Source organism: Monodon monoceros, unplaced genomic scaffold, assembly GCF_005190385.1.
Source record: "Monodon monoceros isolate NGI ecotype Baffin Bay Population unplaced genomic scaffold, NGI_Narwhal_1 Super_Scaffold_4, whole genome shotgun sequence".
In the NCBI taxonomy this organism is placed as follows: domain Eukaryota; kingdom Metazoa; phylum Chordata; class Mammalia; order Artiodactyla; family Monodontidae; genus Monodon; species Monodon monoceros.
Window position 1 is genome coordinate 71074506 of NW_021703781.1, and position 26145 is coordinate 71100650.

A 26145-nucleotide genomic window follows, 5' to 3' on the forward strand; every position below is an offset into this window, starting at 1 on the left:
ATAGTAACTGTGTCTAACCTCTTGAGGACCTGCTAGACTGTTTTTCAAAGCAATGTGCCATTAAATGAAAAAAAAAAGATCTAGGGACTTCCCTGGCAGTCTAGTGGTTAAGGCTCTGCACTTCCACTGCAGTGGGTGCGGGTTTGATCCCTGGTCAGGGCACTAAGATCCCACATGCCGTGCAGCATGGCCAAAAAAAAAAAAAAAAAAAGATCTATACAAGGGTATGAAGAATCTGTGGGTTTCAAATAGATGTTCTTTCTTTTGAAAAAACATCCTTTAAAGTTTTATAGGCTTATGTTCCATATCTGCATATCTTATTTGCTGTATCTCATTGCCTTAATAGATAACTGTATCATTTTCCATATTTGGTTTCCCATTAGACATCTGTTTAAAATTTTAGCTCCAGATGGACATAGATAGCTACCAACCTTTAAAGTAAAATCATTTAGTTTCCTTTTCCTATACAGCAGCAACAACATCAGCCCTTAATCTTGGTTGTGAAATGTAAGTTGCTAGAGTAGTAGAAAAACTAGGGGAGTACTGTGGCGCTTGCAGTGGTGCTTTTCTTTTTGAGATGGTGTGTATCGATGTTGTGAGAAGTGCCTAAGCACATATTACACAGGACTGGCTGGGCCTCTGGAAAAGGGAAGGTGATCCCACTGTCCACACTGTATGTTGTAATCCCTAGAGCTCTGTCTAAACAAAACATCTTAAGACTGGAAGGGATCCCAAGAAGTAGTTTTCTGTATTCCTGTTTCTGGGTAGGCCTGAATTTAACCTATTTTAAAAGATAGTGGTCTATACTTTCTTTTCTAAAGTTAACTTTATATATGGAAGATTTTAAAATATTCATTGAAAATGTTTTATGTTTAAAGTATTTTAAATTTCTATTTAGAAAAGTCAGTTTTAAGAGACAGAGACAGACTTCTGGATAAGATGGTGTGGTGACTTTGTGCTTTGTAATGCAGATCACAATCCTTATCTGAAATCTTTGGGGCTGTATTTGTTTTAGAATTCACGTTTGGGGGGCTTTCTAAAAGGTTATTCCATGTACTTGATATATGTGCAGTGAGTCTGGGACACTACCCTACAATTTTACACATTCATACTTCTTAAAGAATCATATGAATATTCATTCTAAGGAAGGTAAGTGATGACTATAAATTGCCTCATATCAGTTCAGGGATTATTTTGTCATTAGATGAGCTTGTAGCAAACTTTTAAAAACTTTCAGGTTTCAGAGTTTTTTGGATTTTGGAGTTAAGGGATATTGGGCCTATACCAACTCTGTTCCAAGCCCAGGAAGAGGATAGATTAAAAAAAAAAAGAGGGCTTCCCTGGTGGCGCAGTGGTTGAGAGTCTGCTTGCCGATGCAGGGGACACGGGTTCGTGCCCTGGTCTGGGAAGATCCCACATGCCGCAGAGCGGCTGGGCCCGTGAGGCATGGCCGCTGAGCCTGCGCGTCCGGAGCCTGTGCTCCGCAACGGGAGAGGCCACAACAGTGAGAGGCCCACGTACCGCCAAAAAAAAAAAAAAAAAAGAGAGAAACGAAAAGAAAAACAAGACATTCCCAGACCTGGAGGGAAACCGTATCTTATCTTCATGGACCATAAACGGAATAGTGAGTCAGACAGAGGCCTTCTAGTTTCTGCATCCATAAGCAGGCAGTGGTGGGTGGAGATGTTCCCTACACATTAAAGGGAACTAAAAGGGCTATATTGGAGATGGGTGTCTGGAGCCATGTTCAGTACTTTAAGCCTGGTGCTGGAGTGGGACCCCCCAGTTCGTGAAAGGAGGCTGTTAGGTTATCTGTTCTAAGTGGGATAATTGTGCCGAAAAGAATTCTCTTGTCTGTTAAGCCAGTAGCACCTCCCTTGAGAAACACTGGTCTTGGCAAAAGACAAGGATCTGAATTAACGCAATAAAATCAGCATGAAGTAGTTGGGGTTGATAGGAGAGACTTCAGCAGGTAGAATAATGGAAGGTGACTCCAAGGTTTCTTGCTTAAGTAATCCAGCGGGTGATGTAGTCATTGCCTGAGATACGGCATACCAGAGAAGGAACAAGATTTGCTAAACAGACGTTGGTCAGGTTTGGAGATGCTGAATTTGAGAGACTAGTGTCTCATTAGTGGGGAGATGTATTTTGGGGTCATGAGCTCAGAGCAAAAGAGTAGAGTTAGAAATGTAGAGTTCAACGTAGTGGTAGTTAAAAATGAGGAAAGAGGATGAAATTTTCTTGGCAGAGCATGAAGAATGGGAAGAGAACTAAGGGTGGAACATTGGGAGCCACCATTATCTTTAGAGATAGAGACGCCAACAAAGAAGACAGAGAAGGAACAGTTGGAGGTGGGGGAAGAGCCCAGAGAGACGGGTGTCATAGGGGCAGGCGACAGGATGGCAGAGAGAGATCATTAATGCCACATTCTTAGACAGACATAAGGTTTCTCCTTTTCAGAGCGAGGGGGTCCTTGTTTCACTCTGCCTGAGCAGTTTCATTGGCCTTCACTCTTTGACCTACTGCAACCAGACTATAGTCCTCACAGTTCCAGTGACTGTGACACTGTACCCTGCTCACTCATGGAGATTTCAGGGTTGAGGGATGGATTTAGAGAAAAGATTCTGGTAAACTTGAACAATGTTAAAAGGTGGTAGGAAAGGGTCTGTTAGAGAGAGAGGTTGGAACAGAGGAGAGAGGGGGTGAATGATGGGGCAAGGTCCTGATCCTAGAGGAGACACAGCCTTGCAGAGAAAAACAACTCCCGTCCTTCTGAGACTGAGGAGAGTGGGTGCAGACTAGGTGTGCTGCTGCAAGATTACTTCAGAATAGCTAGATATTTAGAATCATCTTTGATATATTCCCAGGGGAAAGTCTTGCTGGCTTGAATGCTCTTAAGGAATAACTGCGTCTGACAGAGGCATAATATCCTGTTTGAATATTAAAATTGCAACAATCTATAACTAGGTTTAAGGCATGTTTTCAGATCTTTTAAAGAAGGTGTTATTAATATGACTAGATGATTACTAACAAACACTCTGCATAAAAATCACTAGCCGGCAATTGCTCAGTGCCACAAGCAGCAGCAGCAGGGTGCTAACGGGAGGCTCCTTTGCTGCCCCAATAATTCTGTACTAACCAAGGCTGGAGGGGTATGAGGTGTATTCATGGAAGAAGGGAAGTGATGGTTTTCTAGGACTACTTTTATGCCCCATGTGTGAATCTGGAGGTTACCACTTACATTTGTAGCATCAGAGCCCATCCATTCATTTAACAAAGGTTTTTTGAGACCTCCTGTACCAGGTACTGCTAAGGCCCTGGAGATATATGAGTCAGTAAAACAAGGATCTCTGCTATTATGGAACTTACATCACGGTGGGGGTGCGGCAGACAGTAAACATCAACATAATTATATTATGTCATATGTTGGAAAGTAGTGAACGCTATGGGAAATAAAAGTTGAGTGCAGTAAGGGTGGTGGGTGGAGTGCCCAGGAGTGGAGATTATGGTAAGATATCTGAGGAGAGGATGTCTGGGCCGAGAGAACAGCCAGAACACAGGCCCTGAGGTGGCAGTAGTCCTGGCTTGTTGAGGAACAGCAAGGAGGCTGACGTGGGTGGAGTGGAGTAAGCAAGGGGAGGAGAGCCACAGGAGATGAAGGCAGAGGAGAGAAGATGAGGGTCTAGTTTTGAACATGTTGCGTGTGAGGCACCTGATGGAAATCCAAGTGGAAACGTTGGGATTTGTGATTCTAGAATTTTGGGAAAGAGTGGGGTTGGAAATGTACCGCTGGGAGGGAAGGGTTGGCATGTAGATGTATTTAAAGCCATGAGACTGGATAAAATCGCTGAGGGAGTGAATGCAGATAGAGAAGGGGGTCAAGGACTGAACTTTGAGGTGCCAAGACATTAAGAAGTCAAATGGTCAGGAAAGAACCAGTAAAAGAGGAAAAGAGTGACCACTGGAAGCCAAGTAAGACAGTGTATCAGAGAAGATGAGGGAGAGATGAACTGTGTCAAATGCTACTGAGCAGTTAAGATAAGGACCAGGAATCTACCACTGCATTTAGCCAAGTAGAGACCATTGGTCACACTGAAGATAAGGTTTCGGTGGAGTGGTGGGGGCCAAAGCCAAGTTGGAGTGGGCTGGAGAGAGAATGGGAGGAGAGGGATTGGAGGCAGTGAGGAGTACAAAGAAGTAGGACCCTAGCTGGCACAGGAGGAGTGTTAGAGGAGAGAAATATCAGTGTGTTTCAGTGCTGGTGGGAATGATCAGGCAGAAAGAGGAGAAAGGAGAGAATTGCTGGAGCAACGTCCATATGCTTGATTCTTGCTCCTTCCCCATTATCTCAAGATCTGGTTAGTTTTGCTTACTTGAAGGGAAATTAAGTTAACTTGGTTTTGGCAGGATGACTGTAGATTTTTTTTTACTTCACCTTTGGTTCCCTTGTCTTCACTGGTAGGCCAGGAGGAGTGTAAAGTTTCAATCATGTTTTGAAACCCATGTGAATAGAGTGTTTGGTAGCCATAGCTTTGAAAAGACATAAAACCCGTAAGATTGCAGTACATCCGAATTCTTCATTCAATTACCAGTCTCCACTTCCAATTTGATAAAACAGGAACAGCCCCCTTCCTTTTTTTAAAAAATTAATTAATTTACTTATTTATTTTTTTGCATTGCGTTTTCGTTGCGGTGTGCGGGCTTCTCATTGCGGTGGCTTCTCTTGTTGCGGAGCATGGGCTCTAGGTGTATGGGCTTCAGTAGTTGTGGCATGCAGCCTCAGTAGTTGTGGCGCATGGACTTAGTTGCTCTGTAGCACATGGGATCCTCTGGGACCAGGGCTCGAATGCGTGTCCCCTGCATTGGCAGGAGGATTCCCAACCACTGTGCCACCAGGGAAGTCCACCCCCTAACTTTTTAAAAAAATTTATAATCAAAACTCGAACCAGGGGACTTCCCTGGTGGTCCAGTGGTTAAGAATCTGTCTTGCAATACAGAGGACGCCAGTTCGATCCCTGGTCGGGGAACTAAGATCCCACATGCCGCAGGGCAACTGAGCCCGGGCGCCACAGCTAGAGAGCCCATACGCCACAACTACCGAACCCACGTGCTCTGCAGCCCACGCGCCTGCCACAACTAATGAGCCCGTGCTCTCTGGAGCCCGAGCACCGTAATAAAAAAGATACTGTATGCCACAACTAAGACCCCAATGCAGCCAAAAACTAAATAAATAAATAAATATTTTTAAAAACCCCACAATCTTGAATTAGTTTTTTCTCCTCATTAAGTTTTTTTATCCTGTTTATAATCTAGTAATAGTTATTTTGTAAGTAAGACACTACTAATGATAACCATTTAGTGACTGTTAGCTCTTAACAGGTGTCTACCACTTAGCATAGCAATAAAACCAGTGTATTGAAAAAACGGAATTAGTCTGCATATGGTTAATAGAATCCTTGTGTCCCTTTCAGAATATTTGCTTTGTGTGTTGAGCCACATGAAATTATATGTAAAACGCTTGACTTTAACCAGGTAGTCCTCTGTAGAACCTCTGTGCCCTTCTCTTGTCTTAACACCTTCCCATCCTCTTCATCACCTTTGTTGGTTGGACTGCATATTTCCTGCAGCCCCTACTTTCTGCTTCAAACTTAATCTCTGGACCCAAAGAGTGTGTTTTTGTGCTGATTTCATTAGTGTGTGTGACGATAGGAGGCGAGAGAGTGGTTGAAACGTCCAGCTTTTAACATTCCCAATAGAGCAGACTCTTGGCAACTTCTCACCCAAAACACTCAATTAACTAGCATGAATATTTAGCATATATTGCTCTAAAGAAGTGTGACTAGAGCATAGCATATGTGTATTTTGCACTATTTTTAATCTTTGATGCCAATTTTTAAAGTGTTAATGAATCCCAACCAGAGCATTTTATTCTTCAGTTATATTACATAAGAACTTACTAGCATCCTAACCAGAATTTTCTACCCCTAAATCCTAAGTATATCCTGCCCTGTATTCTTTGCTTATCCTCTACTGTAGCTTTCTAATCCTTGAAACCACAGCTGTGTTTTCTAATATCAGTTGTCTGCTGGGTCATTTTACCTGTTCTTGATGTTCTAACCACAGTGCTTGAGGCATAGTGACACTTCTGCACTCACACTTGAACATTAAGCAAGCAGATATTAGTAATAATGAATTCTCTTTCTCCTCCTATTATTTAGCTCTGTAAGAAACATCATTTTGGAATTAACAAACCAGAGAAGATTATACCATCTCCTGATGACTCAAAGTTTCTACTGAAGACCTTTACGCATATTAAATCCAATGTGTCTGCTCCTAATAAAAAGAAAGTAAGAGTTTAATTGATATGGGCTTGGAATTCATCTTTGATTAGTTTTAAATTGAGGGGTGACTTTCCTGCTAATAAACTTACTTTCAAACTACTTGTCATATTAAAGCACCATCTCTGCGTATCCTTGGGGTTATTTTTTACTTTGCTCCTAGGGAGTTGTGTGGTATCCACACAGTGCTTTACATTTAATTCCTGCAGTAATAGTAGATTAATTTCTTACAGGTTAAGGAAAGTAAAGAAAAGGAGAAGTTGGAGAGAAGATTACTTGAGGAGTTGCTGAAGATGTTCATGGACTCAGAATCCTTTTACTATAGCTTGACCTATGACCTGACCAATTCAGTGCAGAGGCAGAGTGCTGGGGAGAGGGACCCCTGTCCTCTCTGGCAAAAGGTACCTCTCACAGCTCAGAGCAGGGTTTGCCACCAGAACAATTTATGGACCCGTTTGGCTTCTATAGGAGAACTGAAACAACATGTTTCTGAACTGTTTGTTTTCTACCTTTTCCAGGTTGATGACCGATTTTTTTGGAATAAATATATGATACAAGACCTTACTGAGATTGGTGTGAGTAGTTGTTTCTGAAATATTCTAAGGTAGTTTATAGTTGTTAGGCAAATATTTTTAAGTTGTACTAAAACAAAAATTTTAAATCTCACGTAATGTTTTCCCCTGTAGAATGAGAATCATTTAGCTAGGGAAAACCAGGGCACTACTTTAAGGCAGTTCCTAATTTGACTATATAGCCACAGGCTTATCTTTTTAGTAGGTTTCCATAGAACAGTCATAATTTAAGGCTGTGGAACTAATATCCATAGAGTTCCTGTAAAAGATATTTTGTTTGTACCCATTGGAAGTGTTGAAGCCCGGTTTTCCTTTAGTGATACCAGTCATTTAATGTTCCTGTTTCCTCATATGGAAATTGGAGTAAACAAATCTCTAAGAACGTTCCAGTACTACAAGTATTCGAATCAGGGAAGACAGGGGGTATGATGAGATTATTGCATGAGGTTCCTTCAGGTTTAATGATTACCTTCTTCCTTTACTCTGTCATGTATATTGGAGAATTATGACTGTCCAAAGACAGTTCATTTATTCGGTCAATCAACCAATATTTATCGAAAGCCTGCCATGTGCCAGTTACTGTTTCGGACACAAATTGAGCAAAAAGTTGAATAGGGTCACAGATTATCTTTTTCTTAACCTTTCAGAAAGTTCAAACCTTTTTTCTTTCTGTTTCTCCCTATTGGTGGTGGTTAGTATAAATGATTTTGACCTATTTATCTGGTGGTATCTAAAACTAGGTATCTATCATGGCTTACCTCTCTAAAATGTTCTTGCCTCTCTATGATGCTGATCAAACCATGACCACCAAGACTTAATGATAGGGGGAGAAAAATAAGGGTGTCTGTAATGAGTATTTGTCCTGTTTGCTGACATATTGAGCTCTAATGTGTTTTGCAGAGTTTTTGTCAGACATGTAGCATTACCATTTAAAACCGATGACTTACAATAAAGGTGGCATTTCGTAGCATACCGATCTCTGTTCCCGCTGAGAGTTTTGTATTTATTGCTAAAACAAAAATATAAATAATGAGAATGGTGATAAAAGTAATGAATGCAAATAGATCCTTTGCTTCACTATTTTCAACTCTAACCACCTTCCTAAGATCCTATCTGCAGACTCCATAAAACAAAACTGTGAGATAGGACCTGGAGTATATAAGTAGTATATTTCATAGCTACTTTAGACTGTGAAAGAAGGGGTGGATTTGAAGTTGATGCTGAGATTAAGGCTAGATACAGATACGGAGATAGGAGGGAAGGAGGGGCTAAGAACAGCTTCTCTGGAGCACTTTTCATCCTTTACTGTCCCTGCATACAGTCAGTTGAGAAATCTGACTATTCTTAGTCGGAAAGACTAAGAGGAAATCTCTAACTTTAATTAATACTCTCCTAATTACATTGGATGACTTTTTAAAATAAGATATTTATGGAAAGGATTCTTTTTTTGGTTAATTGACTACTTGGATTTTAGCTTGGCAGAGCAAGACTTTTTCTAAACTAGAAAGTAGAATAGACCTCTGTGTTTCATAATAAAGTGATCAGAGTTGGTTGTATTTAATTAAAGGCTTAATACAATTGGGAGTTGAAAATCAACCTTTAAGCTTTATTTTCTTCTATACCAGCAGGAAGAACCATAATAGCCACATTTATTAAATCCTTACTATTAGGCAGGCACTACGCCAAACACTTTTTAGATTTTACTCATTTAATCTTCACAACAACCTTATGAGGTTGTCGTTTTTCTTATTTCACAAAGCAGAATGCCGAGGCATGGCAAGGTTAAGTGATTCACCTGCGTCAGGAAGTAAGTGGTGGAGCTTGAATTTGTACCCAGCAGCTGTGGTCCCTTTCAGGCAGCTCTTCTTATGAATGACCACCATAAACAAAAGGAAAGGCTCTCACCTCCACCCCCCTCCCTCCCTCCATTCCTTAGTGTTCTCCAAAAAGCAGAAAATATAGTTAAAGGATGGAAGGTTTCTGCTTCTAATAAACTAACAACAAGTATGTGCTAACTACTGCTTGGGTTTAAGGAAGTAGCAGTGCTGTACAGAATAGGAGCAACATGATGTTCATATTATTTTCAGACACCGGATGTGGACTTTTGGATTATCCCCATTATTCAAGGTTTTGTGCAGATTGAAGAACTTGTGGTTAATTATAATGAGTCATCTGACGATGAGAAAAGCAGCCCGGAGACCCCCCCTCAGGAGTCCACCTGCGTAGATGACATTCACCCACGCTTCCTAGTGGCTCTCATTTCACGCCGAAGTAGACACAGAGCAGGTGAGTGGAGGGCTGTAATAGTGTACAAATTAAATCCAGGCAAGAATGGAACATCTGCAGATGTATTGAAATGGTAATGACAATAATGGATTTGGAAACACAGTTGGCTTCAAAGTGCCCAGTGACTCTCAATAGTGTGATATAATTGGGGACCAAGTTTTTGGAGAGAAGTGAATGGGAGAGAGTTAACAAAAGGGAAAAGAAAAGGAGGTATATATGTGGAAGAGAGCAGAAAGTCACTTGGGATGTGCTTCTAGATACCATTGTTCCTAATGACAGCCTGTATCACAGTAATAAATCCTTCCCGAGTGCTAGCATCTTTGGGAAAAACCTCCTCTTTCAGTTCACAGGAGCTATCTCAGCTTCAACTTTTAAAAAACGATGAATACAGGCATGATCTGGGGTAAGTTGATACTGTTCTGCCTGGCAGTTGCTCATTAGATCCCCAAGGCTGTCCTGAAAGACACAGATTTGGTTAAGAAGCATATCTAGTGACACTAATTTTTTTTTTCAATGTTGCTGTTTTGTTTTAATTTTCTTTTAGGAATGCGTTATAAACGAAGAGGAGTGGATAAAAATGGAAATGTTGCAAATTATGTGGAGACTGAGCAGTTAATTCATGTGCATAATCATACCTTGTCATTTATTCAAACACGAGGCTCTGTGCCTGTGTTTTGGAGCCAGGTTGGGTATCGATATAATCCAAGACCTCGGCTGGACAGAAGTAAGCCTGTCCGTTATTTGGTTTGCAGACGATGATTTCAGAGGGAGTTTTTTAAAATATTAGATACTTCATAGGTTTGGATTTGTTTTGCCAGATACTTCATTTAAAATAATAACTCATGGTAAAATTTAATAGTGATATAATAATCACAAAAGTAATAATGGTTGTTGACAATTTAAGTAATTGACAATAAAAAGATTCCAAAAGAGAGCTTAATTCACAGATTTTAATTTGTTGTTTCTTTAAAGAATACTTTATTACATGCTTAATTTTGGAAAAGTGTAAATATGGCCAATATTTATAGAAGCAGGAAATATCTTAAATAAGACAGCATCTACAAGGAATAGATAGGATGCCTTTACTCACATGTTTTGCTGGGAAAGGTTCGTTGTTGTTTTAAATATTAAGGACTTAATTTCTTCCAGTATTTTAACTTTAGCACTGGAATAGCTAAGTCATGTCAATCTAATTAGATTACTGAAAGAAGCTGATTTTAAAAATTGTTTTCAGAATATTTTTCTCTCAAAACAATTTATATTTGTGAGAATTCAGTAAAACTTCAGTTTTTAACATCCTTGTTTTAAAGGGGTTTTTATTAATTTATTATGAACTACATGAAACCTTTTCTGACAAGTTGGCTGGTTATATAAATAATAAATGTCATTTCATAGTTGCCACCGCTTAGCATTTCATTTTAAAATACTGGTTTTAGACAATCTTAGTTACATTTGGGCTGTCAATAAATTATGTAAAAGTAAACGTAAAGGTGGAATAGACACTAATTTCTGTGTTACACGTGGGAAGGAAAAAAAGATTTTGTATCACTTCTTTGTAGGTGAAAAGGACACTGTCGCCTATTTCTGTGCCCATTTTGAAGAACAACTGAAAATTTACAAAAAACAGGTGGGTTTTGATCTGTAGTAATAAGTGTTCCTTCATATTTTTAGAAATGGTTATGCATCTGTTTCTTTAAATTTCATGAAAATAATATACGATTCATAATTAAGCAAAATGGCATTTCTCGTGGAGTTAAAGAACACATAGCTAAGAGTGTTCTTAATATTCTTTAAGAATTATCATTGAGTCAGCTACTTTAGACTGTTTTTAGATGAGATTAATCTACTGTCAATTACTACAATCTGAGAAGTATCTGGAGTAGGATAGGAAAAGCATCTCTCAGTACCACCTATAGGTCCATCTCTTTGAGGTAACAATTTGGTATGTATCCTTCAATATCTTTTTTCTCGGCCCACCGTTCTTATTTATTCATACATTCATATGTAGGTATGTGAACATATAAACCAAAATCAATTGAGAACTGTTAGGTGAAATACAAGTTCAGTAAGATGGCCAGATTTCATACAGATTAATATAGACTAATCAGTAACTCTCTTATCCGTTAGCAATGACCAGTCGGAAGGTGTAATGCCATGGGATGCATTTCTCTAACAGTCACAAAAATAGGAAGAAACAACCTGAAATCCACCGAACATACAAAAAAGATAGCATGTATATGGGGGCAAGGGTGTTGGGAGGGGAGGATTACTGAAGAACGTAAAAGAAGACTTGAATAAACGGAGAGAAAATACCATGTTCCTGGAAGGAAAGACTCAATATTGAATAGATTTCAGTTGTTAATATATAAATTTTGTGCAATCTCAAAGAAAGTCCCATCAGGGAAATAAAAAGCAAACCCTCATATTGAAAAAAAATATAAAGTTTGTAGTAAGAGATAAAGGCAGGTAACTGGGGAAATGAGAACACTCACACATTGCTGGGAGCAGCATAAGTTGCTATAGCCATTTTGAATGGTATTATCAATCAAAATAAAATATGCTTGGGCTTCCCTGGTGGCGCAGTGGTTGAGAGTCTGCCTGCCAATGCAGGGGACACGGGTTCGTGCCCTGGTCCGGGAAGATCCCACGTGCCGCGGAGCGGCTGGGCCTGTGAGCCATGGCCGCTGAGCCTGCACGTCCGGAGCTTGTGCTCCACAACGGGAGAGGCTGCAACAGTGAGAGGCCCGCGTACCGCAAAAAATAAAATAAAATATGCTTATACTGTTAATCCAGTAATTTGTCTTTTGATATCTATCCTACATACCATATACAGAAATCAGTTCCAGATGGATGTGGATCTAAATGTGAAAGGTTAATAAGCCTTTTAAAGGAAAATATAGAACATCTTTTGACCTTGGGTCTTAAACAGGGCTTTAAAAGCACTAACCATAATGAAAAAAAAATGACTTTACTAAATGTTTAATTTTTACTAAAATTTTATTTACTGAAACTTTATTGAATGATCAAATATTTTGAATATTAAAATACTGCTATATGTTATAAATATTATTTATTAAAATTAAATAGGACTTAAGCACCAACCATAATGAAAAAATGGATAAATTTGACTTCACTGAAATAAAAGAACTTCTGATTATTAAAAGGCACCATTAAGAGAATGGAAAGGCAATTCACAAAGCGGGAGAAGACATATATAAGACAAAGAACTTTTATCTAGAGTACATTAAAAAGTCCTATAAATCCATAAAAAAGGTGTACAGCCCAAAAGAAAATTGGACAAAAGACTTGAGCAGATTCTTCATGAAAAAGGATGTCCAAAAGCCAATAAACATGAAAAGGTGTTCCACGTCGTTAATCATCAGGGAGATGCAAACTAAAACCACCATTCACAAAGCCAGAATGACTAAAATAAAAATGGCGGGAAGTACAAGTTTTGTCAAGGATGACAAAAAAATTTAAATCTCCCTGAGAGAAACATGTGTTCAATCAAGGAGGCATGTATAAGCCTCCTTATTGCAGCATAAAAAAACCCTTTGTTCATCAGGAGGTCAGTGGGTAAATAAAGTACAGCATATCTAAAGTGCTGCATACAAATGCTTAAAAATGATGAGGGGTCTTCCCTGGTGGCACCGTGGTTGAGAATCTGCCTGCTAATGCAGGGGACACGGTTTCGAGCCCTGGTCTGGGAGGATCCCACATGCCACGGAGCAACTAGGCCCGTGAGCCACAACTACTGAGCCTGCGCATCTGGAGCCTGTGCTCCGCAACAAGAGAGGCCCGCGCACCGCGATGAAGAGTGGCCCCCGCTTGCCACAACTAGAGAAAGCCCTCGCACGGAAATGAAGACCCAACACAGCCAAAATAAATAAATTAATAAAAACTCCTACCCCCGACATCTTCTTAAAAAAAAACCAAAATGATGAGGTACATCTGTGTGTACTAATGTGAAAAGATCTTAAACTCATACAGTGGAGTGAGAAAAACTGCGTGACAGCATATGGCATGGTACCATTTAAAAACTCCCACAAAACAAAACTGTCATATGTAATTCTCTTCCATATATATGTGTTCTCACCTACATATGGCACGCACATTTATATAGGAACGCACTTAGATGGCCTGAAAGGGTACACATCAAACTTGTAGTGGGAGTTACCTTCAGGGAAGACTGTGGATTTATTTTAGCTTGTGGTCAGGAAGGATGTGACCTTTATCTACGTTTGAATTTTTTACAATGTAAATAAATTTCATGTATTCTCAATATGTGTAATTATAAGTAGCATTGAAGAGAATAAACCATAATTTAAATGTAACACATAATCACTGTAAAAATTGAAGTAATTGTGAGGTATGTAAAGGAAGTAGAAGAAATAACCTCCTCTCCACCCTCATTCCTGCTCCCTGTTGACTTTCACAACCTGTTTGTACACATCATACTCATCAACTTTATAGGCGTATGTGTTGAGGAGACACTTGTTCCTGTCTAACAGTACCCCAAGAGTGTTCTTTTATCCACCCTCATCCTCTGGGTAATTGCTCTCTGGGAGGTGGGCGTACGGTCGGTCTGACTCAGTCATGGTGTCACTACTGTTGCTCTTGCCTGTATTTGGTACAGGCGTGGGCTTGTGTATGTTCTTGGCACTTTGGCCAATGAGGTCTGATGTGAAGGGAAGTCTGCTGGGAGGCTCTGGGCAAGATTTCCTGCTCTAATAAAAAGAGATACAGGAACCCACAGTCAATCCCTCTGTGGTGGTTGTGTCTGGATTTGGTTCGTACTGCTGCAGCTGTGTCAAGCCTAGGTCATTAGCCTGAGGATTGACTAATATGCCGAGGATGGCAGAACAAAAAGATCTGGTTTTGGTCACCATTGAATGAAGCAGTTCTGGAACCGTGCAACCTCGACTTCTGAGGTTCAGAACAGATTTCCGTTCTGAGATTTGAGTCAGTAATTTGTCATTTGCAGCAGAAAACATCTTGACACATGCATATTACACATTCAAAATTTAAGTCAAAAGAGGGCTATAAGCTATGGGATATACACCATTCTGCAACTATTTTCACTTAATAGCTCATGGCTATTATTTAACCATTTCTCCATTGGTGGACCTTTAGGATATAGTTTTTGCTATTCTAAAATTCTCCAGAAAACATCCTTTATATGTTTTGGAACACTTGTGTGCTTTATAAAGTTCTAGAGGTGAAATGGCTGGATCAAACATTACATTTCTTTTAGGTTGATACCTACCACTCAGTTGCTTCCAAAAAGATCACACCAGTGTACACTCTCAGTAACAGTGGGAGCCAGTGCCCATTACCCCATATACTCACTAATGCTGTCTACATTTAGTGTTCAGGTTTTGCCTGTCTATAGGTGAAAACTGGTTTCCTGTTTTAAAATGTACGTTTCTTTAAAGTTGTAGTCTCGTGTTTATTGGCTATTTGTTTATCTTCTCTTGTGAATATCCTCTGTATCCTTTACCCATTTTTTTCCTTACTGAATTTATAGCACTCTTTATATATTAATGGTTTTTATGTTGCAGGCATATTCCCCTAGGTAGTCCTTTATATTTTTTTTAACCTTTGCTTATTCTGTCATTTAGTACACAGAGGTTTTATATTTTTATGTTGTCACATCTGTCCATCTTTTCTTTACACTCTCTGGTTTTTGTTATGCTTAGAAGGTCAGTGCCATCCTTCAATTAGGGAAAAATCATCCCAACATTTCGTCTAGCTTTTTTATAACTTGAAGAAAAAATATTTAGATCATTAATGCATCTAGAATCTATTTTGTGTATAATGAAGTGTAGAGGGCTAACTTAAGTCCCCCTCCATGTAAACAGACAGTTATCCCAATACCATTTGTAGTATACCACTATAGTATAGTCCACACGTAGTCCACATATAGTATAGTCCATATTTCTCTCAGAATGATGTAACCATAGCTTAGATTCCTCAGTGTACATACGTCTGTCTCTAGGCCATCTGACCTGTTCTGTTGAGTCATTCATTTTTCTGCACTTGTACCACAGTTTTAATCACTATACATTTAAAGTATGTTTTGCTCTCCAACGGGACAAGTCCTTTATTATTATTAGTGTTCAAATATTTTCCTGTATTATTCACTCTTCCAGATAAACTTCAGAATTAATTTTCCAAGTCCATAAAAAGATCCTGATTGAATTTTGATTGGGATTGTTGAGTATATAGATTAACCTAGGGAGACGACATCTTTACTATATTGAATCTTGCCATCTAGCACCATGGTGTGTCTCCATTTATTTAGGTTTTCTTTTACATGTTTCAGCAAAGTTTCAGAGTGTCCAGTATGTAGGTTTTGTATATTTCTTTAAAAATTATTCTAGAGATTTAAAATACCTCCTATTATAAAGGAATTTGTTTTCATTTTATATTCTAAGAGGTTATTGCAAATGTATAATGTGTAAAAAAGCTATTCATGCCATTGATGTAAGTTCTCATAAACCTAAATGTAACAAATGAAAATCTTATAGGGAAAAAAAAATTGATGCTTGAGTGGATTAATTTCTGAGTCTGGCTATAAATTATTTCTAAAACATAATTCTAAATAAATTCAGTAAAAATTATGAGTCTAATGTCTGATTAAACTAAATTTTTTCCTTTTCTTTACTCTCACAGGTTATTATTAATTTGGTAGACCAGGCAGGAAGAGAGAAAATAATTGGCGACGCTTACCTGAAACAAGTGTTGCTCTTTAACAACTCACACCTCACTTATGTTTCATTTGACTTCCATGAGCACTGGTAAGATGGCTTCCTGAGAGGAGTTTTGATCAGTTCCAATGTTTGTGGTAGACACTGCCACAGGGACCTTAGTTTCTCTTCTCTTTATTGGGAAGAAAATCTTGTTCTCCTCACTGTTAGAAAGGAAAGGACTATCATTTGTTTACTTAGTTCCATTTACATATGGGTTTTATTTTGCCTAAAAATTTAAGTTAATTCTTCCTGAAATATTTACAGTCTTTTTGTTCCAAAATGACTTGGAGACTTAGAGTTCCTTTTTTCCTTTTATCCTTCAGTAAAAGAATTTCTGGAACTTTCCCTTTCTGCTTGAGTTTGAGCCTGGCAGGAGTAATAGTGTTCCCTTACTTAAAACTCATCCTGCTGGCTCATCTTTATACTGTTAGTAATACTGCTCTCTCTTGGGATAACTCCACTGGAGTTTGCTCTGGAAAAACAACAATCATTTTGATGGTAATTTTAACTTGTGTGTATTCTGAGAGCAAGTTTCTTCTGTCATAATCCTGACTCTAATGTGGGTTCATTTACATAGGTATTGAAAATTTTGGTGGGGAAAGAAGCTTCTGATGGCTGTGATATGTTTCAGTGTATCCTTAAGCATATTTTCTTTCATAATGAAGATTAGTTATAAATATTTATATAATTGCCTATTTAAAGTAGTGTTATTCTCATATTTATAGTAATAATTTTCTTTCATTTTTCCAAGTAACCTTAGATATCATAATCTTAAAAAAATTATTAAAGTTTTTTTTTTTCCTTTTGGCATGTATTTTAGCCGAGGAATGAAGTTTGAGAATGTTCAAACACTAACAGATGCCATTTATGACATTATTCTTGACATGAAGTGGTGTTGGTAGGTATTTCGTAAGAAATCAGTTTGACAGACTCTTGGTATGTGAAATCATATGTATTTGTCTAGTACCACTAAGTGTTAAAATAATAGCAGGCTGAGAAAGGATTTTTGTTTTTCTTGTTTTGCTTCCCAATTCCTATTCTCCTTTTCAAAAGGGTGTGAGTCATTAGGCATAGTTAGCTTTGAACAGGGGAAAGGTGTCAGGTGGTCACAGCAAAATGGAGTGGAGTGCTCCGTGACTATTCTTTAATTCCTTCTAACGCTCCATGATCTACATTTCTTCTTGGTCCCTAACATGGGAAGGAAGGTTTAGAGGTATTTGGTCCCAGTTTTGAGACATTTAAAAATTATCAGAGAAGGAAGTTGATTCTTCAGGGGAGACGTAGGAAGAAGAAGTTGGCTTAAAGGACAGGAGAGAACATTTGATTAGATTTTAAGGCCACAGGTGGCTAGAGAAGTTAGATGAGTGAGGCATGCTGCATGACTTCTCACTGGGTGATAGAGTGAATTAGTCTGTTCAAGCTAATTTAGATGCATTTCTACTTGAAGTCAAAAAGGAGGAATGGGATGGTGTTTTAAAGTGCCTTCTGGTTTTAAATGTGTAGAAAAGCATAACTAGGGTTTGTATCAGCTCTGCCTAGTAGTTGTGTGACTCAGGCAAGTCACTCTTTCTGTACCTGTTTTTCTCCCCCCCCCCCCCAAAATGGGGAGAATATCTTCTTTGTTGAGTTATTGTGTAAATTAACAATAACGTCTACAAAGGTCTCAGTAATGCCTGCCACATAATAATATTCTAAGCAAATTGATAACCAATGTTGCTGTTGTTATTATTATACTGTGAAGAATTGTGGGTTTTGAAAACTTTAAAGTATTTCATATTGTAAAGTAATTCCATACTGTTTTTGAAAAGGGTTGATCAAGCTGGAGTAATATGTAAACAAGAAGGGATTTTTCGAGTTAATTGCATGGACTGCCTGGATCGCACCAATGTGGTCCAAGCTGCCATTGCACGAGTGGTCATGGAACAGCAGGTAATTTGGAGTCCACTGGATTGTAAATATTCATTTTTAATTTTTTTCACATGTAAACCAGTAACTAAAATCTTTGTTCCATAGAACATTTACAGCATGCAAACATCCTTGTTGCTTTAAAACCTGGAAAGTACAGCCTTTCCTAGAAATCAGTTGAATCAAATGGCGTTTTCTTAAGTACTCATTTCAAAAATGTGAGGCCCAGCATTTAAAATTGTACTGGGTGGCACTATGTAGTCATTTACCTTTTTCTCTCAGCTCCAAACACTCGCTTCTGTATTGGAGCATGGGGTCTGCACACCACCTTTCTGCTCAACCAGCTGGTTCCATGTCAGGCTCTGCCAATAGAGGGCATTAAAGGAAGACCATGAGGCTGGAGGAGGACAAGGGGACAAGTTCCTTCACCCGTGTTATATTCCCATCATCAGCACCCTCTCTGTGGCTTTGGTTCCTTTGGCACCACAGAACCAGCCTCTTCCCTTTGTGCCCCAACCCTGCTGTTTCCTGGAGTCATTATATCTCTTACCTCAGTGTCCCCTTTTAGATCTTTCAGCCCTGTAACACCTGGGTAATGAATTCCCAAGGTTGACATTCCTAGCATGTTTTTTTCTCCTGATAGAACCTTGTGACTATCCTTTGGGGATGCCTTCTACTGTCACACTGAAGCAGCCAGGCTTTGAAGATCAAGCCCTGGCCCTAGCACATACAAGGTGTCGACCCCATGCAAAGAATTCAACCTCTCCAAACTTCTATCTCCTCATCTATAAATGGGGGTAATAAGAGTATTGATTGCACAGGGTGGTTATGAGGAGTAAATGAGATAATTTATTTTAAAAAGCTCGGACTTCCCTGGTGGCGCAGTGGTTAAGAATCCACCTGCCACTGCAGGGGACATGGGTTCGAGCTCTGATCCGGGAAGATCCCACATGCCGCAGAGCAACTAAGCCTGTGCGCCAAAACTACTGAGCCTGCACTCTAGAGCCCACAAGCCACGACTACTGAGCCCACGTGCCACAACTACTGAAGCCCGCATCCTAGAGCCCATGCTCTGCGACAAGAGAAGCCACTGCAGTGAGAAGCCCACACACCACAACGAAGAGTAGCCCCTGCCCACCATAAATAGAGAAAGCCCATGCTCAGCAACAAAGACCTAATGCAGCCAAAAATAAAATAAATTTATATTTAAAAAAAGCTCTTAGAATGTGGCACCAGACTTAACATTTATTGGGCACTTACTGCTCTGCTACTATTAATATTATTGTTGTTTCTATATGGTTTTTTGATGGTTAGTTTCACTTCATAGCCAAATTTAAAAGAAAGACAAAATATAATAGTATGAGTCTACACATTAAAAATTACAGCAAAACAGTATAAATTTTTTATTCTATTTATTCAGATGTAGCAATTCATAAAGCTGTCTTTCAAGTGGTGCTTAATTTTGAAAAAGTCTGAAAACATCATTTTTTAAAATTTAAGGGTCCTAAATTGTACATGCATATGCTTCCTTTCTCTGCAGTATACATTTTATGCTATAGTGTCCTGGCTTATATGCAGTTAATCTACCAATGTATTAATTTTAGCTGAAAAAATTAGGTGTGATGCCCCCAGAGCAGCCACTACCGGTGAAATGCAATCGCATTTATCAGATAATGTGGGCCAACAACGGTGACTCCATTAGCAGACAGTATGCTGGGACAGCTGCCCTGAAGGTAAGTACCTGCAGCCAGCATCTGTGGGTCATTATGTGGGACACAGGGTATAGTTTAAAACCAACTTGGTTTTTGAGAGAAAAGTACATGGGCTTCAGGTGGTAGGTGTATGTAGTTGACTCCTTTCTGGAATGTTTGGGTAAGGCAGGGGTCACACATTCAAATTCCACAGATGCCAGGTAATGTGACCCATTAGATTAAAGGGAGAGATGGGCTGTGTGGGCCTGAGGAAGAGCATATGTTGTCTTAGGAAGGTGCTGTTCTGCTACTTCCTAATGGGGATGGAGGCCCAATGTTGCTAGATCTCCCAGTTTTCAAGGGAGTTTGGAAAGTTGGAATTTTAAGTATGGCGGTTAAAACTTTATACAGACAAAATAAAACATGTCTATATTGGTGGGATTTGGGTCCCTGGTATAATTTGCCTCCTCTGAACTTGAATCCCAACCCTGCCTCTTACTAGCTCTGTGACTATGGGCAAGTCACTTAACTTCTCTGTGTCTGTCTCTTCATTTGTAAAACAGGAATAATACTAGGCCCACTTCAAAAAATTGGCATGGGATTATATGAGTTAATAACATGTTAGAGCTTAGACCATTCCCTGACACATAGTAAATTGTTGAAGAAAAGTTTTATTATCTTTTTGTGATTGTTATACATAAAGTCTTTTGAAGATCCCACCAAGCTGATCTTCACAGAATTTAATGTAAATGTAAACTGTAGTCACTGGTCACTAAAGACTCCCTCTGTGGGCCATAGGAAGTGGTTGAATTAGCTTAAATTAGGTTTATGTTAGTTTTCCTTCAAGGTAATAGTTCACCCCAGGATATTTGTTATAACAAATTGTACCATCGAGAGCTCAACAAGCATCAGATTATCCATCTTTTAGTTGGGTGATGAATGTCAAAAAGCTTTTTGTTAATTAAGGAAACTGAACTTTAGAAATCCTTGTGCAAGTTATTGTTTAAAGAGAAGTACTACTTATGCACTCAACGTCAGAGCACCTAAATGTATAATGCAAATACTAATAAAACTAAAATGAGAAATAAACAGCATTACAATAATAGTAGAGGACTTTAACAGCCCACTCTCAACAATGGATAGATTATCCAGGCAGAAAATCAATAAAGAAACAACGAATTTGAACAACACTATAGACCCTATGCACCTAACAGACATATACAGAACATTCCATCCACCAACAGTAGAACACACATTTTTCAGAAGCACAAACGAAACATTCTCCAGGATAGATTATATGTTAGGCCACAAAACAAGTCTCAGCAACTTCAAGAAGATAGAAATTATATCAGGTATCTTTTCTGAGCACAGTGGTATGAAACTAGAAATCAGTAACAGGAGGAAAATTGGAAAATTCACAAATATGTGGCAATTAACATACTCTTGAACAACAGATGGATCAAAGAAGAAATCAAAAGGGAAATCAAAAAATACCTTGAAACAAATTAAACTGGAAACACAACATACCAAAATTTATGGGATGCAGCAAAAGCAGTTCTAAGAGGAAACTTTATAGCTATAAATGCCTATATTAAGAAAAAAGGAAGATCTCAACCTAACAATTACACCTCAAAGAGCTAGAAAAAGAAGAAGAAACTAAACCTAAAGTTGGCAAGAGGAAGGAAGTAATAAAGATTAGACCAGAAATATGTGAAATAGAAAATAGAAAAACAATAGAAAAGATCAACAAAGTTAAGAGTTGGCTGTTGAAGAGATAAACAAAATTGACAAACTCTTAGCTAGGCTAACCAAGGAAAAAAGAGAACTCAAAATTATAAATGAAAGAGATATTACAACTGATACCACAGAAATACATAGGATTATGAGACTACTATGAACAGGCGTATGCCAACAAATTGAACAATTTAGAGGAAATGGATTAATTCCTAGAAAGATACGACCTACCGGACTGAATGATGAAGAAACAAAATCTGAATAGACCAATGAGTAAGGAGATTGAATCAGTAATCAAAAAGCTCCCAACTAAGAAAAGCCCAGGACTAGGTGGTTTCACATGTGAATTCTACAAACATTTAAAGAAGAATTAATACCAGTCCTTTTCAAACTCTTTTCAAAAAATAGAAGAGGGAACACTTCCAAACTGTTTCTATGAGGCCCTGATACATAAATTAGATAAAGACACAAGAAGAAAACTCTGAGCCCATGTCCCTGATTACTGTAGATACAAAAATTCTCAACAAAATACTAACAAACCAAATTCAGCAGCTCATTAAAGGGATCATATTCCATGAGGAAGAGGGACTTACCCCTGGTTCAGAATTTGAAAATCAATAAATGTGTTACACCACATCAATAGAATGAAAGATAAAAATCATAGGATCATCTCAGTAGATGCAAAAAAAAAAGTGTTTGACAAAATTCAACATCCTTTCACCCCGTGGTGAAAACTGAAAGCTTTCCTCTCAGATCAGGAACAAGACAAAGTTGCTCACTTTCACCACTCCTATTCATCATAGTGCTGGAAGTCCTAGCCAGGGCAATCAGGCAAGAGAAAGAAATAAAAAGCATCCAAATTGGAAGGGAAGAAGTAACATTGTCTTGATTTGCAGGTGGTGTGTTCTTATGCAGTTGACTTTGAACAACATGGGTTTGAATTACACGGGTCCACTTTATATGTGGATATTTTTCAATTGTAAATACTACAGTACTACACAGTCTGTGGTTGGTTGAATCCCTGGATGTGGAGGGAATGTGGATACAGAAAGCCGGCTATAAGTTATACAAAGATTAACCTCCACATTGTTAAAGGGTCAACCTTATATAGAAAATCCTAAAGACTCCACCAGAGAACTGTTAGAACTAATAAACGAATTCAGTAAAGTTGCAGGATACAAAATCAACCTACCAAAATCTGTCGTTTCTATATGCTAATTGAGATTATCTAAAAAAGAAATAAAATAATCCCATTTACAGTAGCATCAAAAACAATAAAATAGTAAGGAATAAACTTAACCAAGAAGGTGAAAGATCTGTACACTAAAAACTGTAAGACGTTGATGAAAGAAATTGAAGAAGGCACAAATAAATGGAAGATAGCCTAGGTTCATGGCTTGGAAAAATTAACATTAAAATATTACCCAGCGCTTCCCTGGTGGCGCAGTGGTTGAGAGTCTGCCTGCCAATGCAGGGGACACAGGTTCGTGCCCTGGTCCGGGAAGATCCCACATGCCGCGGAGCGGCTGGGCCCATGAGCCATGGCCACTGAGCCTGCTCATCCGGAGCCTGTGCTCCACAACAGGAGAGGCTGCAACAGTGACAGGCCCGCGTACCAAAAAAAAAAAAAAAAAAAATTTACCCAAAGCCATCTCCAGATTCAATATAATCTCTATCAAAATTCCATTGGCATTTTCTACAAAAATAGAAAAAAAATCCTAAAATTCATGTGGAACCACAAGAGACCCCTAATAGCCAAAGCAATCCTGAGAAAGAACAAAACTGGAGATATCCCACTTCCTGATTTCAAACTATATCACAAAGCTGTAGTAATCAAAACAGTACTGGCATAAAAACAGGCACATAGACTAATGGAATAGAACCGAGAGCCCAGAAATAAACTCACGCTATCAGTCAACTAATAATTTGACAAGGGAGCCAAGGATACTCAATGGGGAAATGATAGTCTCTTCACTAATGCTGTTGGGAAACTGGTTATTCACATGCAAAATAATTAAACTGGACCCCCTATCTTACACCATTCACAAAAATTAACTTGAAATGGATTAAAGACTGTAAAACCTGAAACTTTAGTTTACTCCTACAAGAAAACATAGGGAAAGTTCCATGACATTGATCTTAGCAATGATTTTTTGGACATGACACTAAAAGCACAAGAAGAAAAGTAAAAATAAACAAGTGGGATTACATCAAAAAAAAGCTTTTGCATAGTAAAATAAATAATCAACAAAATGAAAAGACAACCCATGGAATGGGAGAAAATATTTGCAAGCCATATGTCTGAGAAAGGGTTAATATCCAAAATATGTAACCAACTAGTGCAACTCAATAGCAAAAAACAAATAATCTGATTTTACAACAGGCAAAGGATCTGAACAGCCATTTTTCCAAAGAGGATATACAAATGGCCAACAGGTACATAAAAACGTGCTCAACATCAGTAATCATCAGGGAAATGCAAATCAAAACCACAGTGAGCTATCACCTCCCACCTGTTGGAATGGGTGTTATCTAAAAGACAAGAGATAACAAGTGTTGGGAGAAAAGGTAACCCTTGTACATTGTTGGTGCGAATGTAAATTGGCATAGCCACTATGGAAAATGGTAAGGAAGTTCCTCAAAAAATTAAAAATGGAGTTACCATATGATCCAGCAATCTTATTTTATGAGTATATATCCAAAGAAAATGAAATCAGTATGTCACAGAAATACCTGTACTCCTGTGTTCATTGTAGCACTATTCATAATAGTCAAGACCTGGAAACAACCTAAGTATCTGATGGTGGATGAATGGCTAAAGAAAATGTGTGTGTGTGTATACAAAATGTGTGTGTATATATATATAACGGAATATTCAGCCATAAAAAAGGAAAATCCTGATATTTGCAGCAACATGGATGAACCTTGAGGACATTATGTTAAGTGAAATAAGGCAAACAGAGAAAGACAGATACTGCATGATCTGACTTATACGTGGAATTTTAAAAAGTCAAACTCATAGAAACATTGAGTAGATTGGTGCTTACCAGAGGATGGGGAAAATGGGGAGATATTGGTCAAAAAGTACAAACTTTCAGTTATAAGTTCTGGGGATCTAACGTACAGTATGGTGACTATAGTTAACAGTACTATATATATATACACACACATATATCAAATCATCACATTGTACACCTTAAACTTATACAATGCTACTTGTCAATTATACAAAGCTGGAAAAAAAAGAGGAACACTTTTTTTCCTTTGATATTAAAATTCTTTGGATGCAGCATTCATGTCTCTCTCTTTTATAATAGATTCATGTTGCTAAATTAATACTTCCTGCGAATGACCTAATTGGCAACATGTTCTTCCTCAGCTGTCAATTTTAGGACCAGGCTTGTTTCCAAGATTGCCTTGGATAGAAATAGTGGGGTTGGGATGCGGGAGAAAGAGACTATGCTTTCCTTGCCTTAAGTTTAAGTCACTACCTCTCTAGGGACTTGCTCTGACACCTTTGTTGTGAAAACCAAGAGAAACAAAACAATTAAATCTTCATTGGATCATTCTACAGGGATTGTAATGTGCAGCAAGGTATGGAAACCTCTGCTCTCTCTATATATACACACAACCACATATGCAGATTAAATTCCATTATAATAAGCTCTAGGGAACTGTCTACATTTTCCCACATCAGAAATGTGTGTTTTGAATATCATACCAGTTGGAGGTTTGAAAATCTTTTTGTTTTGTTTGTTATATAATAAGTTTTGACCTGTAAATTCTAGATATTCTACAGATTGCCAAGAATGGCTTTACCTTAAGGCACAATCTAACTGTGGAGACTTTATGTCACCAATAGCATGTTTAATTGTTTGACATGCTTGGATCCGAGTCAAATACTAGTAGATATTTTAATTACATTATTTGGAAATTATAAAACCCTATAGATTTCCAGTCTTGAATCAAAAGCCCACATTGACTTCAGGAACATTTTTGTGCTTGAATAAATTGTTAAAGTGACTTTTTCCTTGACAGGGTGACTTTACAAGGACAGGAGAAAGGAAGTTAGCAGGAGTTATGAAAGATGGTGTTAACTCGGCAAATAGGTATTACCTGAATCGATTTAAGGATGCTTATAGGCAAGCCGTTATAGGTAAGGAACATAAATGCCTTTCTCTCTCTCAAATTTGTTATTCTTTCTGTGACTAACCTTTTACAGTAACCAACTTCATTAACATAGTTCATATGTTGTATAATATATTTGTGTCTATGTGTTGAATATCTTACCCAATAAATCAAATTTTTACGAGATTAGAATTTTTAAAAAATATTTATTTATTTGGCTGCATTGGGTCTTAGTTGCAGCATGTGGGACCTTCGTTGCGGCATGCAGGATCTTTCGTCGCGGTGCACGGGCTTCTCTAGTTGCGGTGTGTGGGCTAAGTAGTTGCGGCGTGCAGGCTTAGTTGCCCCATGGCATGTGGGATCTTAGTTCCCCCACCAGTGATTGAACCCACATCCCCTGCATTGGGAGGCGGATTCTTTTTTTTTTTTTTAATATTTATTTGTTTGTTTTGGTTGTACTGGGTCTTAGTTGTGGCAGGTGGGCTCCTTAGTTGTGGCTTGCAGGCTCCTTAGTTGCAGCAGGTGGGCTCCTTAGTTGCGGCTCGCTGGCTCCTTAGTTGCAGCATGCAGGCTCCTTAGTTGTGGAATGCAAACTCTTAGTTGTGGCATGCACATGGGATCTAGTTCCCTGACCAGGGATCGAACCTGGGCCCCCTGCATTGGAAATGTGTAGTCTTATCCACTGTGCCACCAGGGAAGTCCCTGGAAGGCGGATTCTTAACCACTGGACCACCAAGGA

The 26145-nt window shown here is 38.6% G+C and overlaps 1 protein-coding gene across 10 annotated transcripts in view; it reads left to right on the top strand.

The window, feature by feature from the left end:
* Window positions 1-26145, top strand: part of INPP5F (inositol polyphosphate-5-phosphatase F) — a 92674-nt gene that overhangs the window by 52154 nt on the left and 14375 nt on the right. The window contains exons 4-14 of one of the 10 annotated variants that reach the window (XR_003796964.1): window positions 6219-6347; window positions 6572-6739; window positions 6857-6913; window positions 8998-9196; window positions 9741-9920; window positions 10756-10823; window positions 15872-15996; window positions 16769-16846; window positions 17757-17877; window positions 19471-19586; window positions 25317-25330. Coding sequence is in view for 8 of the 10 variants with exons in the window: in XM_029244758.1 (XP_029100591.1) it covers window positions 6219-6347; window positions 6572-6913; window positions 8998-9196; window positions 9741-9920; window positions 10756-10823; window positions 15872-15996; window positions 16769-16846; window positions 17757-17877; window positions 19458-19586; window positions 25317-25434 (1489 nt within the window). In the remaining 2 variants the exon portion in view is untranslated. Of the gene's footprint in view, window positions 1-6218; window positions 6348-6571; window positions 6914-8997; window positions 9197-9740; window positions 9921-10755; window positions 10824-15871; window positions 15997-16525; window positions 16633-16768; window positions 16847-17756; window positions 17878-18496; window positions 18798-19457; window positions 19587-24777; window positions 25435-26145 lie in introns of those variants that run through there. The other 9 variants (XM_029244759.1, XM_029244763.1, XM_029244758.1 and 6 more) reach the window with 9 other exon arrangements.